At 39.1% G+C, this 25009-nt stretch overlaps 1 protein-coding gene across 1 annotated transcript in view; it reads right to left on the reverse strand.

The window, feature by feature from the left end:
- The window catches only part of ARL8B (ADP ribosylation factor like GTPase 8B), a 62320-nt gene extending 38641 nt beyond the window's left edge, over positions 1–23679 (reverse strand). Inside the window, 3 exon segments of the mRNA XM_007192485.3 lie at positions 23348–23512; positions 23514–23561; positions 23563–23679. Coding sequence (XP_007192547.2) covers positions 23348–23512; positions 23514–23561; positions 23563–23646 — 297 coding nt within the window. The 5' untranslated portion in view covers positions 23647–23679.
- Positions 23680–25009: the final 1330 nt, after the last annotated feature.

Here is a 25009-nt window from a genome sequence, read left to right on the forward strand (position 1 = left end):
ATAAATAAATAAAATTTAAAAAAAAAAAAAAAAATGGGTGGAAGACCTAAATAGACATTTCACCAAGGAAGACATACAGATGACCAAGGGGCACATGAAAAGATGCTCATCACTAATTATTAGAGAAATGCAAATCAAAACTACAATGAGGTATCACCTCTCGCCGGTCAGAATGGCCATTATCAAAAAATCTACAAATAAATGCTGGAAAGGATGTGGTGAAAAGGGAACCCTCCTGCACTGTTGGTGGAAATGTAAACTGATACAACCACTATGGAGAACAGCATGGAGGTTCCTTAAAAAACTAAAAATACAACTACCATACGACACAGCAATCCCACTACTGGGCATATACCCTGAGAAAACCATGATTCAAAAAGAGTCACGTACCACAATGTTCATTGCAGCACTATTTACAATACCCAGGACATGGAAGCAACCTAACTGTCCATCGACAGATGAATGGATAAAGAAGATGTGGCACATATATACAATGGAATATTACACAGCCATAAAAAGAAAGGAAATTGAGTTATTTGTAATGAGGTGGATGGACCTAGAGTCTGTCATACAGAGTGAAGTCAGAAAGAGAAAAACAAATACTGTATGTGAATGCATATATATGAAATGTAAAAAAAAAAAAAAAAAAAAAAAAGGTACTGATGAACCTAGTTGCAGGGCAGGAATAAAGAGGTAGACATAGAGAATGGACTTGAGGACATGGGGTGGGAGGGCAAAGCTTGGGAGAAGTGAGAGTAGCATCAACATACATACACTACCGAAAGTAAAATAGTTGGCTGGTGGGAAGCAGCAGCACAGCACAGGGAGATTGGCTCGGTGCTTTGCGATGACCTAGAGAGGTGGGATAGGGAGGGTGGGAAGGAGGCTCAAGAGGGAGGAGATATGGGGACATATGTATGCACATGGATCATTCGCTTTGTTGTGCAACAGAAACTAACACAGTATTGTGAAGCAATTATGCTCCAATAAAGATCTATTAAAAAAAATTTTTTTAATAAATATATCCTCAAAAAAATAAAAACAACACAAGCAATCTGATGCTATCTCCTAGTTGCTTTTTTGCTTTTTTTTCTTCCCTCTCAATCTCCCAGAGCCTGGATCAAAGGCAGCCCAACTGCCAGAAATGTATACCAAGCATGAACAGAAAAAGCTTAGAGAGGAGCCTTCTCTTTTTGGTAGGAGGACTGTGTATGGGTGTTTGTGGGGGGGGGGTGGGGGCGGCGGGCAGGGAGGTGGGTAATAGGACAGAGAAAGTGGGAGAAATCCCCTGGGTTTTATCCTTTCTCCTGCCATAGCCCCCAGACAAATCAAGTCTTGAAGCTGTGAGCACCTAACAGCAGCTATGGCCAAGCAAGTACCTTGAGAAAAGGAATCTTCTCTAACCATAGGAACTGTGGAAAGTACTTGGGGGTGGGGTGGATGAGGAGGGCACTGGTGTGATAGAGGGAAAAATCCCTGTTGATTTTTTTGTTGTTGTTGTTCTTTATTCTCTCTCCTACCACTTAGCCCCTGAGAGATTCAGTTGAGGAAAGGGCACAACAAAGCAAGAAGACTGACTCCAACCAACCACGCACAACTTTATAGCCAGAGGATCAGGAAGGGGGGAGGGGGAGGGCCCTGTGAGTCAGTATCAGGGACATTCATAAAGGAAGGGACTAGGGAAATGAACCCCATTAAGTTGTATATGAACTCCTGGGCTCATCCTCAAACTGTGACATATGGGTCTGACCCTAAACAACTTATCAAAGGCCTTGAGAACTAAACTGTGAGGTAGACCACTAGCCAGATTTCTGGTTAATCCCCTCAGTAGTGTACAGGCAGGAATGATCCAAACAGTACTACTGCAAACTGGACTGACATTAGAACCAAAGACCAAAGAAGGTTGATTGGAGCTTGTGGCCTGAACCTAACTGGGACAAATGCCTGCTAAAACAAAACAACAAATCAACATTCTCCAAAGAATTTAAACAAAACCCAGAGTCTCATAATATTCAAACTGTCCAAAATAACTGAATATGTGAAGAATTAAGAAAGTTTCAAGTAGCAAGGGAAAAAGACACTGAACAGATGCCAATGTCAAGATGACCCCAATAATGGAAATATCAAACACTAGCTATCATAACCATACTCCAAGAAGGGCAAACACTGTCGAAATGAATGGAATAGAAAGTTTCAGCGTGTAAATAAAAGCCATAAAATAGAACCAAGTGGAAAACTTAGAACTGAAAAATACAATAACCAAAATTAAAAACAAAACACACAAAAACAAAAACCACCTCAATGGATGGGCTAACAGAAGAATGGAGGTGACAGAAAAAAACTCAATGAAGTTGAAGATAGATCAAGAGAAATTATCCAAGCTGAAAGAAACAGAAAAAAAGATTGGGGGAAAAAATGAACAGAGCCTCAAGGATCCATAAGACTATAAAAACGTCTAACATTCATGTCACTGAAATCCAAGAATAAGAGAAAAAGAATGGTACCACAGAAGATTTCAAAGAATCAAAACAATCTTGAGAAAAAAGAACAAATCAGAGGCATCATGCTGCCTGATTTCATACTCTATTACAAAACTGCAGTAATCAAAACAGTATTGTATGAGCCTAAAAAACCACAAAGATAAATGGAACAGAATAGAGAACTCAGAAATAAACTAATTTATGACAAAGGACCTAAGAATATACAATAAGGAAAAGACAGTCACTCCAATCAATGGCACTGGGAAAACTGGACAACCAAAAAACTGGATAGTGGTCCAGGTTCACTGACCAAAGAATGAAACCATACCACTCACTACCTTACACCATATTTAAAAAAATTAACTCAAAGTAAATTAAGGACTTGAACATAAAAGACCCGAAACCATAATGCTACTAGAAGAAGACATAGGCAATAAGCTCCTTGCCACAGGTCTTGGTGACAATGTTTTTCATCTAACACCGAAAGCAACAAAAGCAAAAATAAACAAGTGAAACTACATCAAACTAAAAAGCTTCTGCACAGCAAAGGAAACCATCAACAAAATGAAAAAGCGACTTACCAAATAGGAGAAAATATGTGTAAATCATGTACCTGATAAAGGACCGATATCCAAAATGTAAGAACTCATACAACTCAAAAGCTAGTAAAACAAGCAACTGGTTAAAAACTGGTCAGAAGATCTGAAAACACATTTTTCCAAAAAAGACATATAGATAGCCAATGGGTACATGAAAAAGTGCTCAGCATCACTAATCATCATGGAAATGCAAATCAAAACTACAAGAAGATATCACCTCACACTTGTTAGAATGGCTATTATCAAAAAGACAACAAATAACAAGTGTTGGCAAGGATGTGGAGAAAAGGAAACCCTTGTGCACTCTTGGTGGTAATGTAAATTGGCACTATTGGCCACTTTGGAAAATGGTATGGAAGTTCCTCAAAAAATTAAAAACAGAACTACCATATGATCGAGTAATTCCACTTCTGGGTACTTATCTGAAGCAAATGAAAACTCTAACTCAAGAAAATATATGCATCCCCATGTTCAGTGCAACATTATTTACAACAGCCAAATATGGAAACAACCTAAGTGTCCAGTGACGAATGAAAAGATTTTTTAAATGTGACAGATAAATAGACATATACATATGTGCACGCCCATACACACACACACGCACAATGGAACATTATTCAGTCTTTAAAAAGAATGAGATCTTGCCATTTGGAACAACACAGATGGACCTCAAGGGTATTATGCTAAGTGGAAAAAAGTCAGACAAAGAAAGACAAATATTAAAAGCTCTCACTTATATGTGGAATCTAAAAACAAAACAAAACAGCAAAAAAACTAAGCTTATAGATAGAGAACAAACAGCTGGTTGCCAGAAATGCGGGATGGGGCGTAAGAGAAATGAGTGAAAGGGTCAAAAGTTACAAACTTCCAGTTATAAAATAAGTAAGTCATGGGGATATAATGTACAGCATGGTGACAAAAGTTAATAATATTGTATTAAATATCTGAAAGTTGCTCAGAGTAAATCTTAAAAGTTCTCATCACAAGAAAAAAAAGTTTCTTGGCAACTATGTAAGGTGACAGAGGTTAACTACACTTACTGTGGTAATCATTTTGCAACATATACAAATATTGAATCATTTTACTTCACACCTGAAACTAACATAATGTTTGATGTCAATTATACAATAAAGAAAAAGAGAGAGAGAGAAAATGGCTGAAAATGTTCAAAATTTGGTGAAAGACAAACTTACAGATTCAAGAAATGCAACAAACCCAAAGTGGGGTAAGCTCAAAGAAATCCACACCCAGATACATCATAACTGAACTGCTGAGACCCAAAGACAAAGAAAAAAATCTTGAAAGTAGCCAGAGAGAAATGATATATAACATGACAATAACAATTTGAATGATTATGAATTTCTCATCACAAATAATAAATGCCTATTCAAAAGTACTGGATGAAAAAAAAGGACTGTCAACCTAGAACTCTATATCCAGGGAAAACATCCTTTAGGAATGAAGATAATAAAGACATTCTCAAAGGAAGGAAAACTAAAAGAATTTGCAACTGGCAGATATGCTCTAAAAGAAATACTAAAGGAAATTCTTCAGCCATAAAAGAAACTAACCTAGAGCTTCAGTAATTAAGAGAAAGCAATAGAAAAGGTAATATCTGGGTAAATGTAATAAAGTATTCACATTCTCTTTACTATAAAATGTTTGATGGTTGAAAGTAAAAATTACAACATTGTATGGTATGGTTTTCAATGTATGTAGATATGATATGACAAGTAAAACATAAAGGGAAGAAGGTAAACAAACCTATATGGGGGAAGGTTTCTACATTCCACATGAAGTGATAATGTACTAATTCTAAGTAAACTAGGTAAAGTATGTATATTTTAATCCCAAGAATAACCACTAAAGGAGCCATACAAAGAGAACAGTCAAAACCTCAATAAATTAAAATAGTGAAGAATGAATAGAAAACAGAAGAGAAAAAAGGGAACAAAAATCAAAGGAGACAAACAAAACAAACAAAATGGTAGAACTAAATCCAAACATACCAATAATTACAGTAAAAGTAAGTAGTCTAAACACACCAAACTAAAAGACAGACTGTCGGAATATATATTTTTTTAAAAAGACCCAACTATATGCTATCTTCAAGAAATCCACTTCAGGGGGCTTCCCTGGTGGCGCAGTGGTTGAGAATCTGCCTGCCAATGCAGGGGACACGGGTTCGAGCCCTGGTCTGGGAAGACCCCACATGCCGCGGAGCAACTGGGCCCGTGAGCCACAATTACTGAGCCTGCGCATCTGGAGCCTGTGCTCCGCAACAAGAGTGGCCGCGATAGTGAGAGGCCTGCGCACCGCGATGAAGAGTGGCCCCCGCATGCCACAACTGGAGAAAGCCCTCGCACAGAAACAAAGACCCAACACAGCCATAAATAAATAAAAATTTTAAAAAAGAAAAAAAATTTAAAAAAAAAGAAAAGAAAAGAAATCCACTTCAAATATAATGACAGAGGTAGGTTAAAAGGAAAAGGCTAGGAAGAGTATCACCATGCAATGACTAACCAAAAGAAAGCTGGAGTAGCTATATTAATATCAAAACAGACTTCAGAGCAAGGAAAATTACCAAGGATAATGAGGGACCCAAAATAATTATAAAAGAATCAATTCACCAAGAGCATATAACATCCTAAACATGTATGCATCTAACAACAAAGCTTCAAAATAAATTTAAAACTGATGGAACTGAAAGGAGAAATAAACCCACAATTATAGAGACTTCAGGATTCCTCTGTTAACTGATAGAACAAATAGCAAGAAAACAAGCAAGGATGCAGAAGTTAACATCACCAACAATCAACTAGGTCTAAATAACATTTATAGAACATTCCACTCAAAAAGAGCAGAATATACATTCTTTTCAAGTAAACATGGAACATTCAAGATAAACCATATGCTGGCCATCACGCAACACCTAAGCAATTTAAAAAAGTTCCAGTCATACAAACTATGTTCTCTGATTACAATGGAATTAAACTAGAAATAATTAATACAAAAGTATCTGGAAATAACCAAATATTTGATTATATATAATCTATGGGGCAAGGAGGAAGTCTCAAGGAACTAAATCAAAAACACATCCAAATTTGTGGGATGCAGCTAAAGCAATGCTTAGAAGGAAATTCAAAGACTCAAATGTTTATATTAGAGAAGAAGAAGGGTATCAAATTAACAACTTAAATTAGAAAAAGAAAAGATATGTACAACATGATGACTATAGTTAACACTACTGTATGGTATATTTGAAGGTTGTTAAGAGAGTAAAATACAAGGAGTTATCACAAGAAAAAAAATTTTTTCCTCTTTTTTTGTATCTAGAGGTGATGGGTATTAACTAAACTTGTGACAATCATTTCATCACAATATATGAAAGTCAAGTCATTATGCTGTACACCTTAAACTTACCCAGTGCTTATGTCAATTATATCTCAATAAAACTGGGGAGGGGGGGGAGGGAGAGCAAAATACATCCAAAACAAGCAGAAGAAAATAGTAAGAGCAGTAATTAATAACACTGAACAGAAAACCCATAGAAGTACATCAATGGAACCAAGAGCTGGTTCTCTAAAGATAAATAAAACTGATAAACTGACAAATGAAAAAAGAGACAAAAATTTTGAATACTAACAATGAAGGAAGAGATATCACTAAACGCTACAGACATTAAAGGGATAATAAGGAAATACTATGAACTCTATGCACACAAATTCAACAACTCCAGTGCAATGGACCAATTCCTTATAAGTCACAATCTACCAAAACTTACCCAGGAAGAAAACCTTTAACTGTCCTCTATTTATTAAAGAAATGGAATAAGTAATTTTAAATCTTCTTAAAAAGAAATCTCCAGGCCCAGATAGAGATTGGTGGGGGAGGGCAGGGGAGTGGGAGCATGCCAAGCTCCCCTGCCAGGAGGTTACTGGTATAACTCCTCGATGGTTCCTGGTATCCCAGGAACCATTTATTCTAATTTTCAGAATACAACAAATCAGTTCTACACATACAGCTGCCTCCCTGAGGGTGTCTTTTCTCTTCTGACTGTACCCACATTTCAGTTTTAAGCAGTGTGAAAACCTGCTCCCAATATTCACTAAATAGAGAATTAAAGACAACATTAATCTGTGTTGGAATTTATCCATGAAGCTTAGTTCCTGAGGCACCAAAAGAGCATTATATTTAAAACTGCCACACATGGTCCCCAAAGTGAAGAAAACAAGCTAATCACATCCTGTATAGGAAGATGATGCCATGACCATTGCCACCTCTGAAAGAATATGAGGTAGGAAGGTCACTAGGAGCCCCGTAAGCTCTGTATCACATGTTGCCCTAATTTCTCTTAGACAGGACACCCTGTAGAAATTGAACGGACACATTCAGAACTCCCAGGTCCAATAACATCCATTAACTACTTTTGCTTCCTGTTCAGCTCCATTTCTTTAAGGGAAGTTATACAGGAGTTTTTCTAGACCATGAAGAAATCTAACTGTTGGCAACATTTTACACAATTGTCTGAGTCTGCCTCATTCTATTTCCAGGCAAACAAATTTCACTGCTCACTGAAACTGTAATATCCATTAGTGGCTTTTTAGATCTGCAATCAAACAAATGTCAAAGACATTACTTAGAAGGTACCAAAAAACCGTCTCCTAGTTTAGAATTTAATCCATGACTCCTATTGCTACTTGGAACCCTTAAATGTTAGAATAAAAAATCCTCTAAGTGTAACCTAGGATTACAGCATATCTTGCCTCATGACAGCATATGCGTGATCTCTTATCAGTTCTCGTTTCCATTTAGAAGATAAATGAAGCTACTAAAACCATGCTCCACGGTTATTTCATAAAACAGGCAATCCTCCCTTATCTTTTAAAGACTAGCCTAGGCATTCTATTTTTTTTAATTATTTTATTTATTAATTTTTGGCTGCATTGGGTCTTCGTTGCTGTGCCTGGGCTTTCTCTAGTTGCGGAGAGCAGGGGCTACTTTTCATTGCGGTGCGCGGGCTTCTCATTGCAGTGGCTTCTCTTGTTGCGGAGCACGGGCTCTAGAGCGCAGGCTCAGTAGTTGTGGCGAACGGGCTTAGCTGCTCCGCAGCATGTGGGATCTTCCCGAACCAGGGCTTGAACCCATGTCCCCTGCATTGGTAGGCGGATTCTTAACCACTGCGCCAGCAGGGAAGCCCTAGCCTAGGCATTCTTGACAAAAGTAGTGGAGGCAAGAAAATGTTTATAAACACAATTCTGATGTCAGACTCTAGAGAAAGCAAACTGTGGGACCTATCATTAGGATACATTAAAACATGGATTTTAATTTATTAGTCCTTTATTGCCTACTTGTAACATTTTCTGGCCTTGTGGATTTACAAACTTATCTCCTCCACTAATAACATCATGTGGATTGCTTTGTCTTCCCCCACTGTAAATTGTTTAGTACCGCTGTTTACTTTTTAAAATATTAAAGTTAGTAATTCCCTAAAAACATTTTAAACTAGAGTACATCAATTCTTTTAGCTATCTATTTATTTGTGTATCAGCGGAGGCATCTCTCACTCAGTGTTTATCAGTTTGGCAGCACAGTGGCATGGCTGCACAACATGATCTGAATACGTTCTCTCTCAATGGCTATTTTTCACCCTCTGGCTCTCTGGGTGTCCCCAAAGAAACATTAAACACTGTAAAGTAACGCCATTAGCCAAGTCAGTGTTATCAGAATTGCTTCATACTGAAACTCAGCTCTTAAATGACGGACAGTCATGAAACACTGAGTCACTGTACACTGCTCAAGTTCCAAACTGCAGAGCCTTCTAAGATGCTAACATCATTATTTATTCAGTAGCTGTCTACAACCCCACTTACTACCATCCGGGTGGGGAGCTTGGCAGGGAACTGAAAGTGCAGGAAGAGGCTGAAGTAACAAGAACATTTTCCAGTTATATGTGATTACTGCATCAAGAATACATTAGTTATTAGCTAAGATACATGTTGCTGGCTTACCCTATTAATAACAATAAAAATTACAATAGCAGCACAACACCATTTGATTTACTGACCTCACTTTACAGAAAAGGAAGTTAGAGGTTGAGGTCTCAAGGTCACACACTCAGCTAAATAGTGGCAAAACTGGGATTTGAACCCAAGTCTAAACTTCAAAGTCCTAATGTTATTCACTACTCGAATATAATACTTCAAGCATTTGAGGGTTATTTGTTGATAAATAGGCAAGGATCATCATTTGTACAGAAGCTTGAAGGCAATGTTAGGATGCTCAAAAACAACAACAACAAAATACAAACTCAATGGTCAATTGAGAGGCTGTAAATAGATACTACGCTAGTATTCTACTAACATGTGCAGTAAAATACCAACTTAGAGCAATCAGAATCTCTCCCACCAAGCCAAAACTAGTAACTACAATTAAATTTACAAACAGGAAGACCAACCAAATAAACCAGCAAATTTTTCAAACAGTTGCTCCAAACATCCTAGCACATCTACAGTGGATTACGGCAAAGGACAGTCTGTTATTTCTCTCTCACAATAACAGAAAACCTTCAACAAGAATCAGAAACTCGTCCCCAGCGCCCATTACACCTCTACCCTGACACACAGGAGCCTTTCATCCCCCGCTGAAACTGAATCCCTACTCAGTGCTCACTTGAGGAGTGAGGGGTTTCCATTTCACCTACCATCTAACCAGAGCACATGCCCCTGCCCTAATTCCCAAACATCATATCAACCACAATGATAATTACTAACTATGGAGCATTCTCTATATGCCAGGGACTGTGCTGATTACCTCATACCATGAGTCCCTGGGGTACCTCGTCTCACTCCCGAATCACCAATGAGCAAACTGAAATTGTGAGGGCGTCACAGAGCTTTGACAGATCTAGAATTCAAATTTAGGCCTGCCTGACCCAACATATTTAAACATGACCCGACACTGCTTCACTCTATTAAGTCAATAATTATGAAGCACCTACTGAGTCAGGCCCAGAACTACACTTAGGGGGCATAAATAATAATAAGTAAGTTTACAGTCTGGAAGTAGGGACAGATGAACAGATAACTGGCTCAAATACAATTCTGAACAAAGTATTATGACAACAGAGCAAAGGACAATTAACTTTGCCTGGGAGAAGAGTTGGGGCAAGGTTTCACAGATCTGGGACCTAAACAATGTGTAAGACAGTGTCATCTAAGGGAAAAGGAACACCGGGAGATAAAAACTGTATTGTAGGCCAAAATAAAAGTGGGGGGGGGGGGGTGTTTGATATCTTGGGTGTCTCATTCTCCTTCATTACCACAGTCTAACATGTATTCCAAAGGCCTGCTTCCTCCATCCTTCTCCCCACACCCACCTTGCTAATTTTCATTGGCAAATTTAAGACCCCCTCCTAAGTCTCACAAAAACACAACAAAACACTAAGATTTAGAAATGCTCCTAGAAACGATAAAATAGGGGCTATTTAAACAACCAGTAAAGCAGACAAAGTATTTGGCAACAAACAGCCAAAGAAAGCTAAAATCACATATGGAACACCACAAGGTCATGTCCAATTTCCAAACTAGTCTGTCACAGGACTTGGAAGAACTGTACTTATCAGGTGGCGAAGCAAAATCCTAAAGGATTTGTCTGTCAACATGGATTCATCATAGTTCGCCTTCTTTATGGAATAGAACATTCAGGCTGAGCACTGGAGTTGAATTCCAGATCTATCTAAAAACTGTGTCACTTAAACCTTTCTTTACCTTATATAACGAATATCCACTTAACAAAGGAGCCAAAAAAAAATCATACAATGCACTGTGTGCAAAAGCACTTCATGAAACAGTCAACTGTTTCATTAACTAAATAAATGAAAAGATTTTTATTGAATGCCCTGGGTGATGGAAATAAAGGAAAAGGATGATTAAGAAATAGTAGGATGGGGCTTCTCTGGTGGCACAGTGGTTAAGAATCCGCCTGCCGATTCAGGGGACACGGATTTGAGCCCTGGTCCAGGAAGATCCCACATGCCGCAGAGCAACTAGGCCCATGCGCCACAACTACCGAGCCTGCGAGCCACAACTACTGAAGCCCGCGCGCCTAGAGCCCATGCTCTGCCACAAGAGAAGACACCACAATGAGAAGCCCGCACACCGCAACGAAGAGTGGCCCCCGCTCACCACAACTAGAGAAAGCCTGCACGCAGCAATGAAGACCCAATGCAACCAAAAATAAATAAATTAAATTAATTAAAAAAAAAGAAAGGAGGTCTAGGAACATTGTTTGTGTTAACCACCCTTGAGAATGACATAGTGTAGGTGGCACAGCCATTTCCTGTCTTGTTTTATGGTAATGTCCACGTGTTCCAAGATGAACTGGTGTCTTTGAACACTCTGAGCACTATAAATCCACGACAGACTGCACTAAGTGAGTCTCTAAGCAGACATTGAACTGCCTGAGATATGAGAACTGAGGACCACACTTTGTTTTCACAACCACACAGTAAAATAATCAGTAATGTAACCTGACAAGAAAGAAAAAATGATATTCTGAGCCTAATACTATCTACAAGCTTACCCAGCACGTAAGGAAAAATCTCAACAGATTGGATACTCCTTATGTTTAAAGAAAACAAATTACACATACCAACTTTTCTCTTCAGTAGAAAGACACTAAACCAGACATGTTGCAGGGATAGAAACATTCCTATTCAAAGTAGCAAGGGCATCCAAGACTATAAAAGAGTATGAGTCACTCTGAACACACAGCCTTCATTCAGCTGCGTAAAGGACCTGTTATGGAAGGTCTACATTCTGGGCACAGATTAATGCACCTAAGCACCAAAAATAAACCAAGATAGTCCAACTGGGGCTTCCCTGGTGGCATAGTGGTTAAGAATCCGCCTGCCAATGCAGGGGACACAGGTTCGATCCTTGGTCCAGGAAGATCCCACATGCCGCGGAGCAACTAAGCCCGTGCATCACAACTACTGAGCCTGCAAATCTAGAGCCCATGAGCCACAACTACTGAGCCCGTGTGCCACAACTACTGAAGCCCGCATGCCTAGAGCCCGTGCTCCACAACAAAGAGAAGCCACCGCAATGAGAAACCCACGAACCGCAACGAAGACCCAACGCAGCCAAAAATAAAATAAATAAATTTATTTAAAAAAAAAAAAGATAGTCCAACTGCAATTCTGAAGGAGTGGAAATACTCTGCTTGGTCCTTGCATACAAAACACTGGCAAGACTTTGGATGAAATTTCAATTCTCAGTTTTAGTGCCACTGTACTTAAATATAGTACTAATTCCCTTCCAAAACAGCATTCCCTTTATATCATTAATTATATAATATATTCTATACTCAACTTATCCCCTTCTCTTCACCCATTCCCCCTTCTCTACCCCAATATGTGCTACTTGTTGATCACACAATCACATTCCCCACCATTCACTTAAATACTTAAAAAAGTCTTTGACTACAAATTCCCCTTTGCCCTGTACATCTGATTCAACTGCTCAACTGTACCCACTCCACTTCCATAATAAAGCTCACTACTTTCCATTACTCTCCACCCCACTTAATTATCTCTCAACTAGACTTCTGTAACTAATTTCCTTCTTGATGGTCTCTATATTGCTACTAAATTAATCCTTTGGAAACACAGGTCTTCATTCCCATGAACAAAAATCTTCAATGGCTCCCCATGCCTACAGATTCAAATTTACTCAAGGCTTTGTGTTAACTGATTCAACCTATTTTTCTAGCCTTTTGGGTTTTTTTTCCTTCATGCAGGTTACACTCAATCTGACAAAAGTTCTTGCCCTCAATTGTGTCTTTGCTTCTCCTTTGCTTCTCCTACTGTTCCTTCATGGCACTGGAAGCTCCACAACAGAAAGAACCATATCTCTTTTGTTCTTCCTTATACGTATGCTGCCTAGAACACTGCTTCAAATATCCACTGAATGAATGAAAACCACTCTACTCAAAGCTCAGCTCCATGGCCATTCTCAACACAGTCCCACCCAAAGCCAGCAAACTGCCTTTCTAAAACTCCCCTGATGTCTTCCGTGACGGTGGGAGATTCCCATAACATTACGTGCCAATTTTAAGGTACTTAAATATTTCTATCCTATACATGGCTACTATGAGGCAAATACTCTACCACAAATAACCTTGTCTGATACATTTATGAATCATCTCCTACCATGATGCCTTGCACACAGTTTGAGTATAAAAGGATATACTACTTTGCTGTTATATTCATTCATTCACTCAACATTTAGAGAGCTTACTATGTGCCAGGCACTGTTCTTTGCATTGGGATGCACCAATGAAAAAAGGAAAAAGCCCTGCCCCTATGGAACTTATATTCAGAAAACAAATGAAGACAATAAGCAAGATAATCTCTGATGGTGGTAAGTGTGGTGAAAATTACAACAGAGGTGATATGATCAATCCTGACTGGAGAAGATACCTACCATAGACAGGATGACAGGAAAATGTAAAGGTTAAAGCTGGTCAAATCATTTGGCCCATTTCCTGGAACTCCAAAGAAAACTACAAAATGAAAGTTTTAGGCGCCGACATTTCAATCACTCAACAGTGGAAAATCATGCCTGTAACCAAAATGTACACATAAGGGTTAATTAAAGCCTGTAACATCCTTTTTTTAAAAAAAAAAATATTTTTAAGATAAGGGTAGATGCTGGTTCCTTGGATTGAGAGAGGAAGGGATCAGGAATTCCGTCTTGAACTGACAATGTGAGTTGCCTAATAGCCGTCAAAGTAGGTAAATCAAGTAGACTACACGAGACCACTCAGTATGTACAGCGTGATCCCATCAATGTTGTCAAGAAAGCATATACTGGGCATTACGCTAAGTGAAATAAGTGAGACAGAGAAAGACACATATATGGAATCTAAAACAAAACACAAAAAATCCCAACTCATAGCTGGAGAACAGATTGGGGCTGGAATAGGTGAAAGGAGATCAAAAGGTACAAACTTCCTGTTACAAAATACATACATAAGTCATGAGATGTAATGTACAGAAAAGTGACTACAGTTAAGAATACTGTATTATATATTTGCAGTTACTAAGAGAGTAATCATCACAAGAAAAAAAATTCTAACTATGTATGGTAGTGATGTCAACTGGAATTACTGTAGTGATTATTTCACAGTATATACAAACATAGAATCATGTTATACAACTAAAATTAATATAATATTATATGTCAAATACATCAATTTTTTAAAAGCCGATATTTTTGGGCTTCCCTGGTGGCACAGTGGTTGAGAATCTGCCTGCCAATGCAGGGGACACGGGTTCGAGCCCTGGTCTGGGAAGATCCCACATGCCGCGGAGCAACTAGGCCCGTGCGCCACAACTGCTGAGCCTGCGTGTCTGGAGCCTGTGCTCCGCAACAAGAGAGGCCGCGATAGTGAGAGGCCCGCACACCGCGATGAAGAGTGGCCCCCGCTCGCCGCAACTAGAGAAAGCCCTCACACAGAAACTAAGACCCAACACAGCCAAAAATAAATAAATAAAATGAAAAAAACAAAAAGCCGATATTTGTATATATAAAGGGAGAGGAAAAAATCTGAAGGATATACAGCTTAATATTAATAGTGATTAAATCTTAATGGTATTAAAGATTATTTTTTCCAATCTGTATATCCACACTATTTTTTTAAACAATATGGATTTTGTGTATTTTTTTAAACGTTTTAAGTTTTTTAATTCAGCCACTGAATGAAGAAATAATAAGATCAAAATAAGGAAACCAACAGCTAGTGGAGTGAAACAGGTAGATTTTAGAGGGAGAAAAAAGTCAATTTCCTCCACTTCCCAGTTTTTCCTCTGATAGAAACTATTCAGAAATGATCAAATCTATATATTTGTGTTAAACCATTCTCCAGACAAAATGAGCTTTCAAGAAAAAAGTAAAGAAAAAGTAGCCTAGTGATGAGTGTCTAAGCCACCTTAAGACCTTAAGCCACCTTAAGAGAGGAAACTGCCAAAAGCCCTTTCTGGCCCAGCCTGCATGCAGTCTGCAGAGCTCACTTCTCATCTAGGGGAACATGCCAACACAGACACAGCACAGTGCCTGCTGGGGCTTGCAAATTTACAGCTGTCAACAGTGACTAAAATCCACCTGGATCTTAAATCCTGGTTTAAAAATTACAACAAACACACACAAAAAGCACTACTATGGTCCAATACAAATTTTAAAATTTCATCTGAGCATACATTTGTACAGGACACCTGAATTCTAGAGGGCAGGTACTACTCAAAAGGATCACTCTTTTCTTCCTGTTGGGATCAGTCTACCTTTCCACCTCTTAAATAAAGCAGCAAACCACCTCAGTTTTTCTTCTGGCAAGAGGCTGGAATCTTATAACCGGCATTTTTTACTGGAGCCTTTATACTTTCATTTTATTCTCTGATCTATGAGTAAGAGTTCCAATTCCAGGTATAGGAAAGCACCACTAAATTCTCAAACAATAAGGTTGTCAGTGCTTATTCACTCTTCACAAGCATCAAAACCAAAAAGAGAAGTTAAATGACTTGCCCACAGTCCTGCCATTAGTCAGTGGTGGGACAAACAAAAGAACAACTCATATTTCCAATTCCCTGTAAATTCTTTCCATAACAAATAATACAATTATACACACACACACACACACACACACACACACACACACTGTCCAAGGAGAAGTACGTAAGTCTACTAACCTCATCTTCTAAAAGGAAGAATTATATGAGTAGGTCCATCAAAAACAACTAGCCTATCCAGGAGGCTAAAACATTTTTTCTACCAGCCCATCTCAGCTATCAAAAAAATTCAACATGATAAAATATAACGTGCTCAAAACTTTTCCAAGAATTAAACAAAACTAAACCTTACTTCCTAAACAAAAGCTACAAATATTTAAATATAATTAAGAGAAATCTAAACAATAATTGAGCATCAAGGCTGATGATTACATCAAACGTTACTCCTGACACATAACAGTTACCATTTAGCGCGCTCTCTATGTGCCAGGCACAGTGCTAAGCACTTTACATACATTCATGTCATTCTGAAAACCACTCCAGGAGGCAGTTCTTTGACCATCTAGATTTTACAGAGGAGGAAAAAATGAAACACACAGATGCTAATACAAGTGATATATAGCCAAGTCAATACTCAAATCCAAATCTGTCAGACTCCAAAACTCTCATTCCTAACATTATGCTACACTTTGCATACTGAAATATGAATATGGATTCATAAAGACATTTGTTCTTAATTTTATATTTTAAATGTAATATTTGTCCATTGGAAAATACATGTTAGCACCTAGTATATGCCAGAAACTGTTTAAGACACTTGGAACACATCAGTGAACAAAAAAGAGAGAATTCCCTGCTCTCAAGGAGATCACATTATGCTAACCCAGCAGCTAACACATGCCTTATTCTGATCACCGCTCAGTGTTTTACAAGTATAAACCCGTAATAACTCCATGACGTACAAACTACTATTATTCCCATTTTACTAGTAAGGAAGCAGATACTGAGTGGTTAAATAACTTGCCAAAAATAGCACAGGTGTTAAGAGTCAGGATCTGGACCTAAACAGTCTGGCTTTCAACTCCCAACCTCCAAGCATTCTAATTCATGTAGCCACTTGTACATATTCCAAATAAGCTCAACCATACCACATTCACATACCAACTAATTTAGGCTCAAAATACATTCTTACAGTAACACTATTTTGGTAGATGCCTAAGTAACTGTCATCAAGTAAATTGATACAAAAGACATTTTTAGAATCATTTTGCCAATCATCAATTTTTTTTTTTAACAAATGATTACTTTTCTAGCCCAGTTTAGGAGGAAAGGCCTCAATTTTCAAGAGAAGTGTCACTACTTAGATACCTGAATCCTAAAATTATTTTGCCAGTATTATAATTTTTTAAAAATACAGTATTCTTAAAGACAATTTCTAAATGAACCCTAAAGCTTTACTAACATTTTAATTTTTTAAAAAAGTTTCTGTCAGGATATGAAATAAGAATCTTATTCTACTATATAAAACTGGGCAAACTATGAAATCAGATCCAAATACAAGATCCAATATCTAATTTAGGAAACAATATAACGGGACTTCCCTGGTGGCAAAGTGGTTAAGAATCCGCCTGCCAATGCAGGGGACACAGGTTCGAGCCCTGGTCTGGCAAGATCCCACATGCCACGGAGCAACTGAGTCCGTGCGCCACAACTACTGAGCCTGCACTCTAGAGCCTGCAAGCCACAACTACTGAAGCCCACACGCCTAGAGCCGTGCTCCACAACAAGAGAAGCACCGCAATGAGAAGCCCACGCACTGCAATGAAGAGTAGCCCCTGCTCGCTGCAACTAGAGAAAGCCCGTGCACAGCAACGAAGACCCAACGCAACCAAAAATAAATAAATAAATAAAATAAATTTATTAAAAACAAAAAACCAATGTAACCTTTAAAAAAATAGCACAATAGAATGTAAGACTTGTGGTTTTTACTTTGAAGAAAGAAATTAACTCAAATCACTCCATTACAGATTTCAATTTTGGTTTGTCCTGTCTCAGAAAAACTAAATGCCTTAAATTATTGTTTGATTTTGACCTATGCAGCAGACAGGTTAATATTTTTTTCCTTTGTTTTTTTCATACAAGAGCTCAAAAGACATGAATCAACTTTTACAAGTATAAGTGATACTCAAGTTATAAACTTAAAAATTTCATACGCTATAGCTTCAAAAAGTGGTCTACCTGGCAAACTTTCTTAGACTCTGGTTTAGGAAAAATTGCTTTTAATACACCCCCCCCCCCAAAAAAAACTGAGCAGCATCCCACTATAACAGGGCAAGATTAGGTAAGGACTGCACGGAAACATGCCGTAATTCTGGAACACAAACCCCTAATGCAACCCACCAGGAAGTTTAAAACAAATTAGGCTGTGATAGCTAAAGGGGATGAGCTGTATTTATAAGGCTTGCCTGCAAAGTTCAGTAAAAAGAAAATTGAAAAAGGAATTATGTTCTCTATAGTCGCAGTCTTAGCAGTTGCTGAAGCATAAATAGGTACTTCTTAAAACATTAAACACAGAAACAGAGCAATTATCTGATAGGATAGTTTAAAAATACTGCTGGTTAACTTTACCTTACCAACAAAACTAAGTATGCCCTAAAAATACCACAGGACAAAGTGCTTAAATGAAGTCCAAGTTTTGTTCAGAAGACCTTCTCAGTAGGAGTGCATACTTTCTGGAAAGCAATTTGGCCATTCGACATGAAATATGTTCATAGCCTTGACCCAGTGACGCCAACTCTGGAACCCATCCTCAGGAAATGCAGATCAAACTGATGTACAACAGCAAAACCCTGGAAACCACTCAACTGTCCAATAATGAGGAAATGATCAAATATATTATGATATATCCACAAGATATGCTATAACAGGATAAATTATGAAGAAATTAAAGATGGTTTTAGACACAGAAAAATGTGTACACCGTAATTAAAAGAAAACAAACCAGGATACAAACATTATAAACAGTATCTCAAGACTTTTTTAGCCATTTAGATATATACTGTTTTTTTAAAAAAATGAAAAGGAAATACTCTGGTATGCTGACAGTAGTTAACCTTGGATGGTGGAGATAACAAGTGGTTTCTTCTATTTTACAGTATTCTTTTCAAATTTCTACTAATGACCCTGTGCTATTTTGATAACTACGAAAACAAGATCTTCTAAAAATAATATGTAAATAACTATTCTTTAATAGGTGCAATGCATTTCATATCCATGTTCACTGACATTCCACTTTATCTCTGAGAAACGTAGTGCTTTAAGCTGTGAAATATCCTCTAAGTTAGTAATTTAAAGTGCCTAATGCACTCTTAACAGCTTCTTAAGGAGAACATTTTGCTTTGAGATTCCAAGCCTGCATGGAAAACACAATGGGAAAGAGGAAGGGGGTAAAGAACTTTGAAGAAATGCTCCTTGGCAGGGTGCCTCCTGTTCCACAACTCTGAATCTGTATCTGAAGATGACCTCACTGGAAGGCCAGCTCCTACAGTCAAGTTTCAGATTTACTAAACTTTACAGGTGACCATGTTTTCTTTAAAAACTATTTTTGCTCTTCTTACCCCAAAGTAATTCAATAAGAAGCACTCTGATCACAGAACTATTTCTGCTCTTAAAAGATATTAAATGTAGTTCAATAACCCAACAATGCCTGTTAGCCAGTTATTTAAATGTCCAAACACAGTATTATAATATTCCACTACTGCTACTTTCCATAGATTATCATTCTTTCCTCTAATTCATGTCCTCAAATACACACACACACAAACACTGTGTGTGTGTGTATATTCCTCAAACGTTAGTCAATATGCTTAAGAAGGTTGGATCTAAAATGCTATCCAGATTTGTAAGAGGAGTATATTTACATTCAAAAAAGATGTTTAAAGGATTAAGAGCTCCCAATTCACAGCTCTATGGTTCTAACCTCAGGTAGATCTACAGAGGCATATAAGTAAAGTGCACTGGTCCTGGGTTCTAATTTTATCTCTGCTACTAATTAGCCTTAGGAATTTCACTTAACCTTTCTGGATCTCCTAGCTACATCTATAAAATGAGGGTAAAATTAGACCACTTAATTAAGGTTTTTACAAACTCTTAAAAAAATTATTCTAGGCCCAGATTTCTACAATCTTTCCAAATATCTCCTTTTCCTAATTCTCAGCAGTAATAAACTTTTCCTTGGATTAACCTTTCAGCTATCGACACTTCACAAAAATGTAGACAAATTTTTATAATACTACTAATTTCAAAAATACACAATGTCTATAAAACTTATCCCATAACATTTTGGTAAATCCTATTAAACATTTCTTCGTAAGTATCCTATAACCCATCTAAGGGTCTCAGTTAAAAATAAAGATTACTCAACATATATTACACATACAAGACACGTGCTTTATTATGTAATAACTGCCATAATACTTAGCAATGGGCTGTATTTCATTTCCTAACACTAATCAAAAAAATTAAAAGACTAGAGGTGTTTCTTAATGTTCCAAAGAGAACACTATGTATATTAAGTGTCTCTACATAAAACATTAGATAACATGAAGTATCATTTGGGGTTTGAAACCATAAGAATATGAATTTGAGGACTGAAACTCTCCGTAAGCAAACTGCCTAATTTCAGAATGGACCAAACCCTGCATATAAGTAACTCAGCTTCACAAACCTTTTGAGTAAGTTAAATGACATCACTCAAAGTTTTCTTAACTTTTAAGGCAGGAAATACAGACACATTTTAATTAGATGTTTACAAAAAGTTGATTTTTACCTAAGAAAATTGGCTTCACCTGAAGCTTTTCCTACCTGGAAAGTTACTTGTTGAATTTGAGAAATAAACGGCCAACTTTCTAAAGTAACACATAGTATTCAATGCGGCTGAATTTCTGAGTCTATAAATCAAACACTTTATACAAAGAATAATGCAGTTGATTTTTTTTTAAGATAAAGCTAAATTTACTATTTTGGACACACTGTTTCTATCTAAAACTCTGTAAATTCACTTTTAATTACTAACTTTTTCCTCAACCTCAATATATTCTATAAGAACCACAGATTAGGTTAGAGTCTGAGGTTTAAAAAAAGGCATGAAATTTACTGACGTCTCTTTTTTCCAGCATCTTAAAGGCCACGGGCAATTACTGTCACGATTTTTTCTTAACAGAACCTACCCACATCATATCATTCAAAAAGAATGGTATAGGGAATTCCCTGGCGGTCCAGGGGTTAGGACTCAGAGCTCTCACTGCCAAAGATCCAGGTTCAATCCCTGGTCGGGGAACTAAGATCCCCCAAGTCGCACCGCGCGGCCAAAACAAAACGCAACGAAGAGTCTAACGTTAAAATAATAGTTCACTTTGAGTTCAACAGCTTTCCAGATGTTAAAATAATCTAATGCAAAAAAGGGGGGAAGAGGGAGAACATGATGTGATTACTTGCCACAATCTAGGAATCCACTACCGCACTCCACATTTGGATACATACACAAATTCAAAGACAGAAATGACCCCAGCTAATTCCTTTCTGAATATTTTTCAAAATATCATTTCTGCATTAAACGAGTATACCCACTACAAATAATAACAGCAGTTACCATTTATCTAACCCCTTCTATAGGCAGGCATGATGTGAGTCACTTAACATCTGTCATTTCATGTACTCACAGCAACTCTGTAAGAAACCTATTATTATCTCCTCTTGATAGATGAGAAATCAAGGACTGAAAGAGGATACAAGGCTGCTAAGTGGCAGAGCCAGACTGCAAACCCAGGGATGCTTGACTTCAAAGTTCATGCTCATTATATTAAGCTACACTGCCTACTGAAAACATAAGCATGAAAATCGAGCTTGTATTTTTAGAAGTTCCTCAAAGATTTACTAAACTCTTTTTAGGTTTCCCGAGAATAACTGCTTCTCTGCAACACACAAGACTGACTGTAATAATACACCTATATACACAATAAATTAATTCAGTCTTGTCAAAAAGATAGAATTTAGGAGGAGACACCAATTCTTATCTCGAAGGAATACCAGAAAATTTACAGTTAAATGAGCTCAGCTGCACTCAGGCTGATCTTTTTCCACATCATATAAAAGTTCGAATATGGATACTTAGCCCGACGTTTTTCCTTACTAATTTTAGTGGTATTAGATACACATTCCACTTTTCTATGACTGTTGAAAAAATAGTCATCTCAAGCACCCCCCCAATCATATTATACAAAAAGAGCCAAAAAAGTAGGCAAATTTTCTTTAGGTTTATATGCAACATTCCTCAAAGGAAGTCTGGATTTCTGCTGATCTCTATTTCTCCAAGTCTTACTCATTCCTGTTGCTCTATAACTGCAAGGACTAAGAGTCACAAGTTACACAAGTTGTGTTCTCCAACAAGGAAGGCGTGTTTGAATAATTCCAGTAACCCAACCAGTTGGACAGCTAGTCGCCTATTTTTTCACCCATCATCTAAACGGTGGAGGAACTGCTGCCATCTCTCTTTGGAGTAGCTGGACAAGCACAAGCTCGTATCAGCTAAGACTTGAGTCACAACAACTCCTGGTCTGTAAATAAAGATTGATGAGAATCTTTCGCTCTTACTCCTTCCCCAGCCAACCAAACAAGCAAAATTGAATCATCCTCCTTCCCCTCAATCACTGCTGAATAAACACCACATTGTGTATAGGTTCTCAGGGCAATTTCCCTCCCAGACACCCATTCCCTGGGCGTGGAATAAGCTATGTTCCTGCCCAGACCCTTCCCCTCCCTTCATTTAAGAAGCACCATCACAAAAGACCACCCCCGCTTTTTCAACGTAGTTAACTTTACGCTGGCTGCAGATCTTACCCCCTAGATGAGGACATTTAGCACTAGAAATGCAGAGACCCCCTCACTGCTCGGCTTAATAAAAGCTGTGCATTTATAAATCAATTATACTTCAATTAGATAAATAAAGTATAGAATAAAGTAATATAAAATAAAAGCTCTGCACTACTTTGGACTGGCTGGAAATGTCTCTCCCCAGCTTTACCGGTGAGCGCAGCACAATCAACTTGATCTTGGCCCCTCGGGAAACGGGTGAAAACCAGTAACTGCATTACAGCGGAGAAGCTGCCCACAGAATTCACGAATGAGTCCCCACCGGTCCCCTGCTTTCCTACATCGGAGCTCTTCGTCCCGAGTGGCTAGTTGAGAGGATCTCAATTTTTATGCTTTCTCACGGACACACGGACTCGCCAAATCCCACCCTTCAGGAAAGTGACAAGCTGGAGTTAACCCTTCCGCTGCCCTCACAGACCAAACCCGAAGGAAACCCCAATCCCCCAAGCGCCTTAAACATGTGACAAGCCCAATTCCACCCTTTCCAAACCCCGGCCGCGATAAGAACACGGCGCTTGGAAGAAGACAACTAAATGGAATTAACCCTTCAGCTGCCAATCTCAGCGCTACACTTCAGCCACCAACACACGCGAAGCTGCAAGTCCTGACCCTAGGGGAGGTGACAAGCACCGCTACTCCCTCCCCCAATACACGCACACTCCCAAGAGCCCCGCCGCGCTGAGAGGACCCTCAAGCCGGGCCTGCGGGCGGACCCCGCGCCGGACTCGCGGGCTGCGGCGCCCCGGGCGGGTGAGCGGGAGGGCACTCACCGCGATGACATTGACGAAGGTGGTCTTGCCCGAGTACTGCAGCCCTACGAGCGTCAGCTCCATCTCCTCCTTCCAGAAGAGCGAGCGGAACCAGTCCAGCAGGCGGGAGATGAGAGCCAGCATGATGGCGGCCGGGAGGGAGGACGGACAGGCGAGCGGGCAGGCAGCGGGGGCGACAACCTCCACACAAGTGGGCCTCGGCTCGGACCCCCCAAACGGCTCCTCGGGACCCCGGCGCGACGCTGGCGGGCACGGGCTGGCAGCGGCGGCGGCCGAAGCCAGGAAGCCGAACGGGTCATATGACTCGCCCTACCCCCACGCTCGTCCCCGCGCTGCCGTCTGCGCCCACGGCAAGAGCGGCGGGCCCCCACCCCCAACCCCACGGCCAGGCGCGCCCGCCGCCCACAGCGCCACCTGGTGGGGCCTCCGTGCAGCACCGCGTACCTGCGAGCCGCCCTTGGGCTCCTTTCCTACTACACTCCTTGGCTCATTCATATTGGTTCATTCATCTTTCATCCTCTCTACAATTGTTTATTGACAGTCCGCTCTGTGCAGAAAGACTTCAATACTCTGGGGATACAGCATGGAAATCCCTGTCGTACATAACAAAAGATGGAAGCCACAAGTATTTATCAGTAGGGAAGTGAAAACTCTAGTATGTTCCCAAAAGGGAATACTATACAGCTGTTTAAAAAAGAATGAGAAAGTTCTATATAAAGTGATATGGGATGATGTCCAGGAAATATTTTGAAGGAACGTAAATGCAAGGGGCCAACTCTGTATTAAATGACATCTTCAGTATAAGATGGGAAAACAAGAATATATATGTACATATATACAAATATGTATTGTAGTTGCATAAAGAGATACTGGGAGACTAGTTTTCTATGGGGGTCAGGGAAACTGGATAGTCAGAGGCAGAAATGGGAACGAGCCTTCTCTGGATATCTTTTTATATCATTTTCACTTTCAACCATGTAAATGAGTCACCTGTTCAAAACTTTAATTTAACTAAAAAGTACATTAAAATATCTGCAAGGTTTTCAAATTTTAAAAAATCCCTTCGCCTGAGGAGCTTACATTCCAGCGGGGAGACATGTAACATAATAAACAAATAAATATAAGATATAATGCCATATAGTACTGAGCATTATAAAGAAAACTGAACAAGAGGATACAGGAGTGGCCCCTGTTCTAGGGGTTAGGGTCAGAGTAGACCTCGCAAAGGAGGTGGCCCTGGATGGGAAGACCTGGAGGACATGAGAAGGAGAGCCAGGCACACATCTGGTGGGAGCACGTTTCAGACAGAAGGAACAGCAAAGTCTCTGAAGGGGAAAGGCACATGGAATGCTCTAGGAATAGAAAGACAGTCAGTGTGGTTAGCTCAGAATACTAATACTAAGAGATATGGATGGAGAAAGATGCAGGGACCAGAGGAAGTAGGGTATGGTGGCCCTAGTTCAGGTCTTGATGTGATGGGGAACTCGGAGAGTGAACCAATTTATATTTTTTAAAGTTTGCTCTGGCAGCTCCATGAAGAACTGACTGTAGGAAGGCATTATGGGTTGAATTGTGTCCCTCACGAAAGATACGTTGGAGTCCTAACCCCCAGTACCTCAGAGAGTGGCCTTCTTTGGAAACAGGGCCATTGCCAATGTAATC

The sequence above is a fragment of the Balaenoptera acutorostrata genome, chromosome 10 (genome assembly GCF_949987535.1).
Source record: "Balaenoptera acutorostrata chromosome 10, mBalAcu1.1, whole genome shotgun sequence".
Lineage (NCBI taxonomy): Eukaryota > Metazoa > Chordata > Mammalia > Artiodactyla > Balaenopteridae > Balaenoptera > Balaenoptera acutorostrata.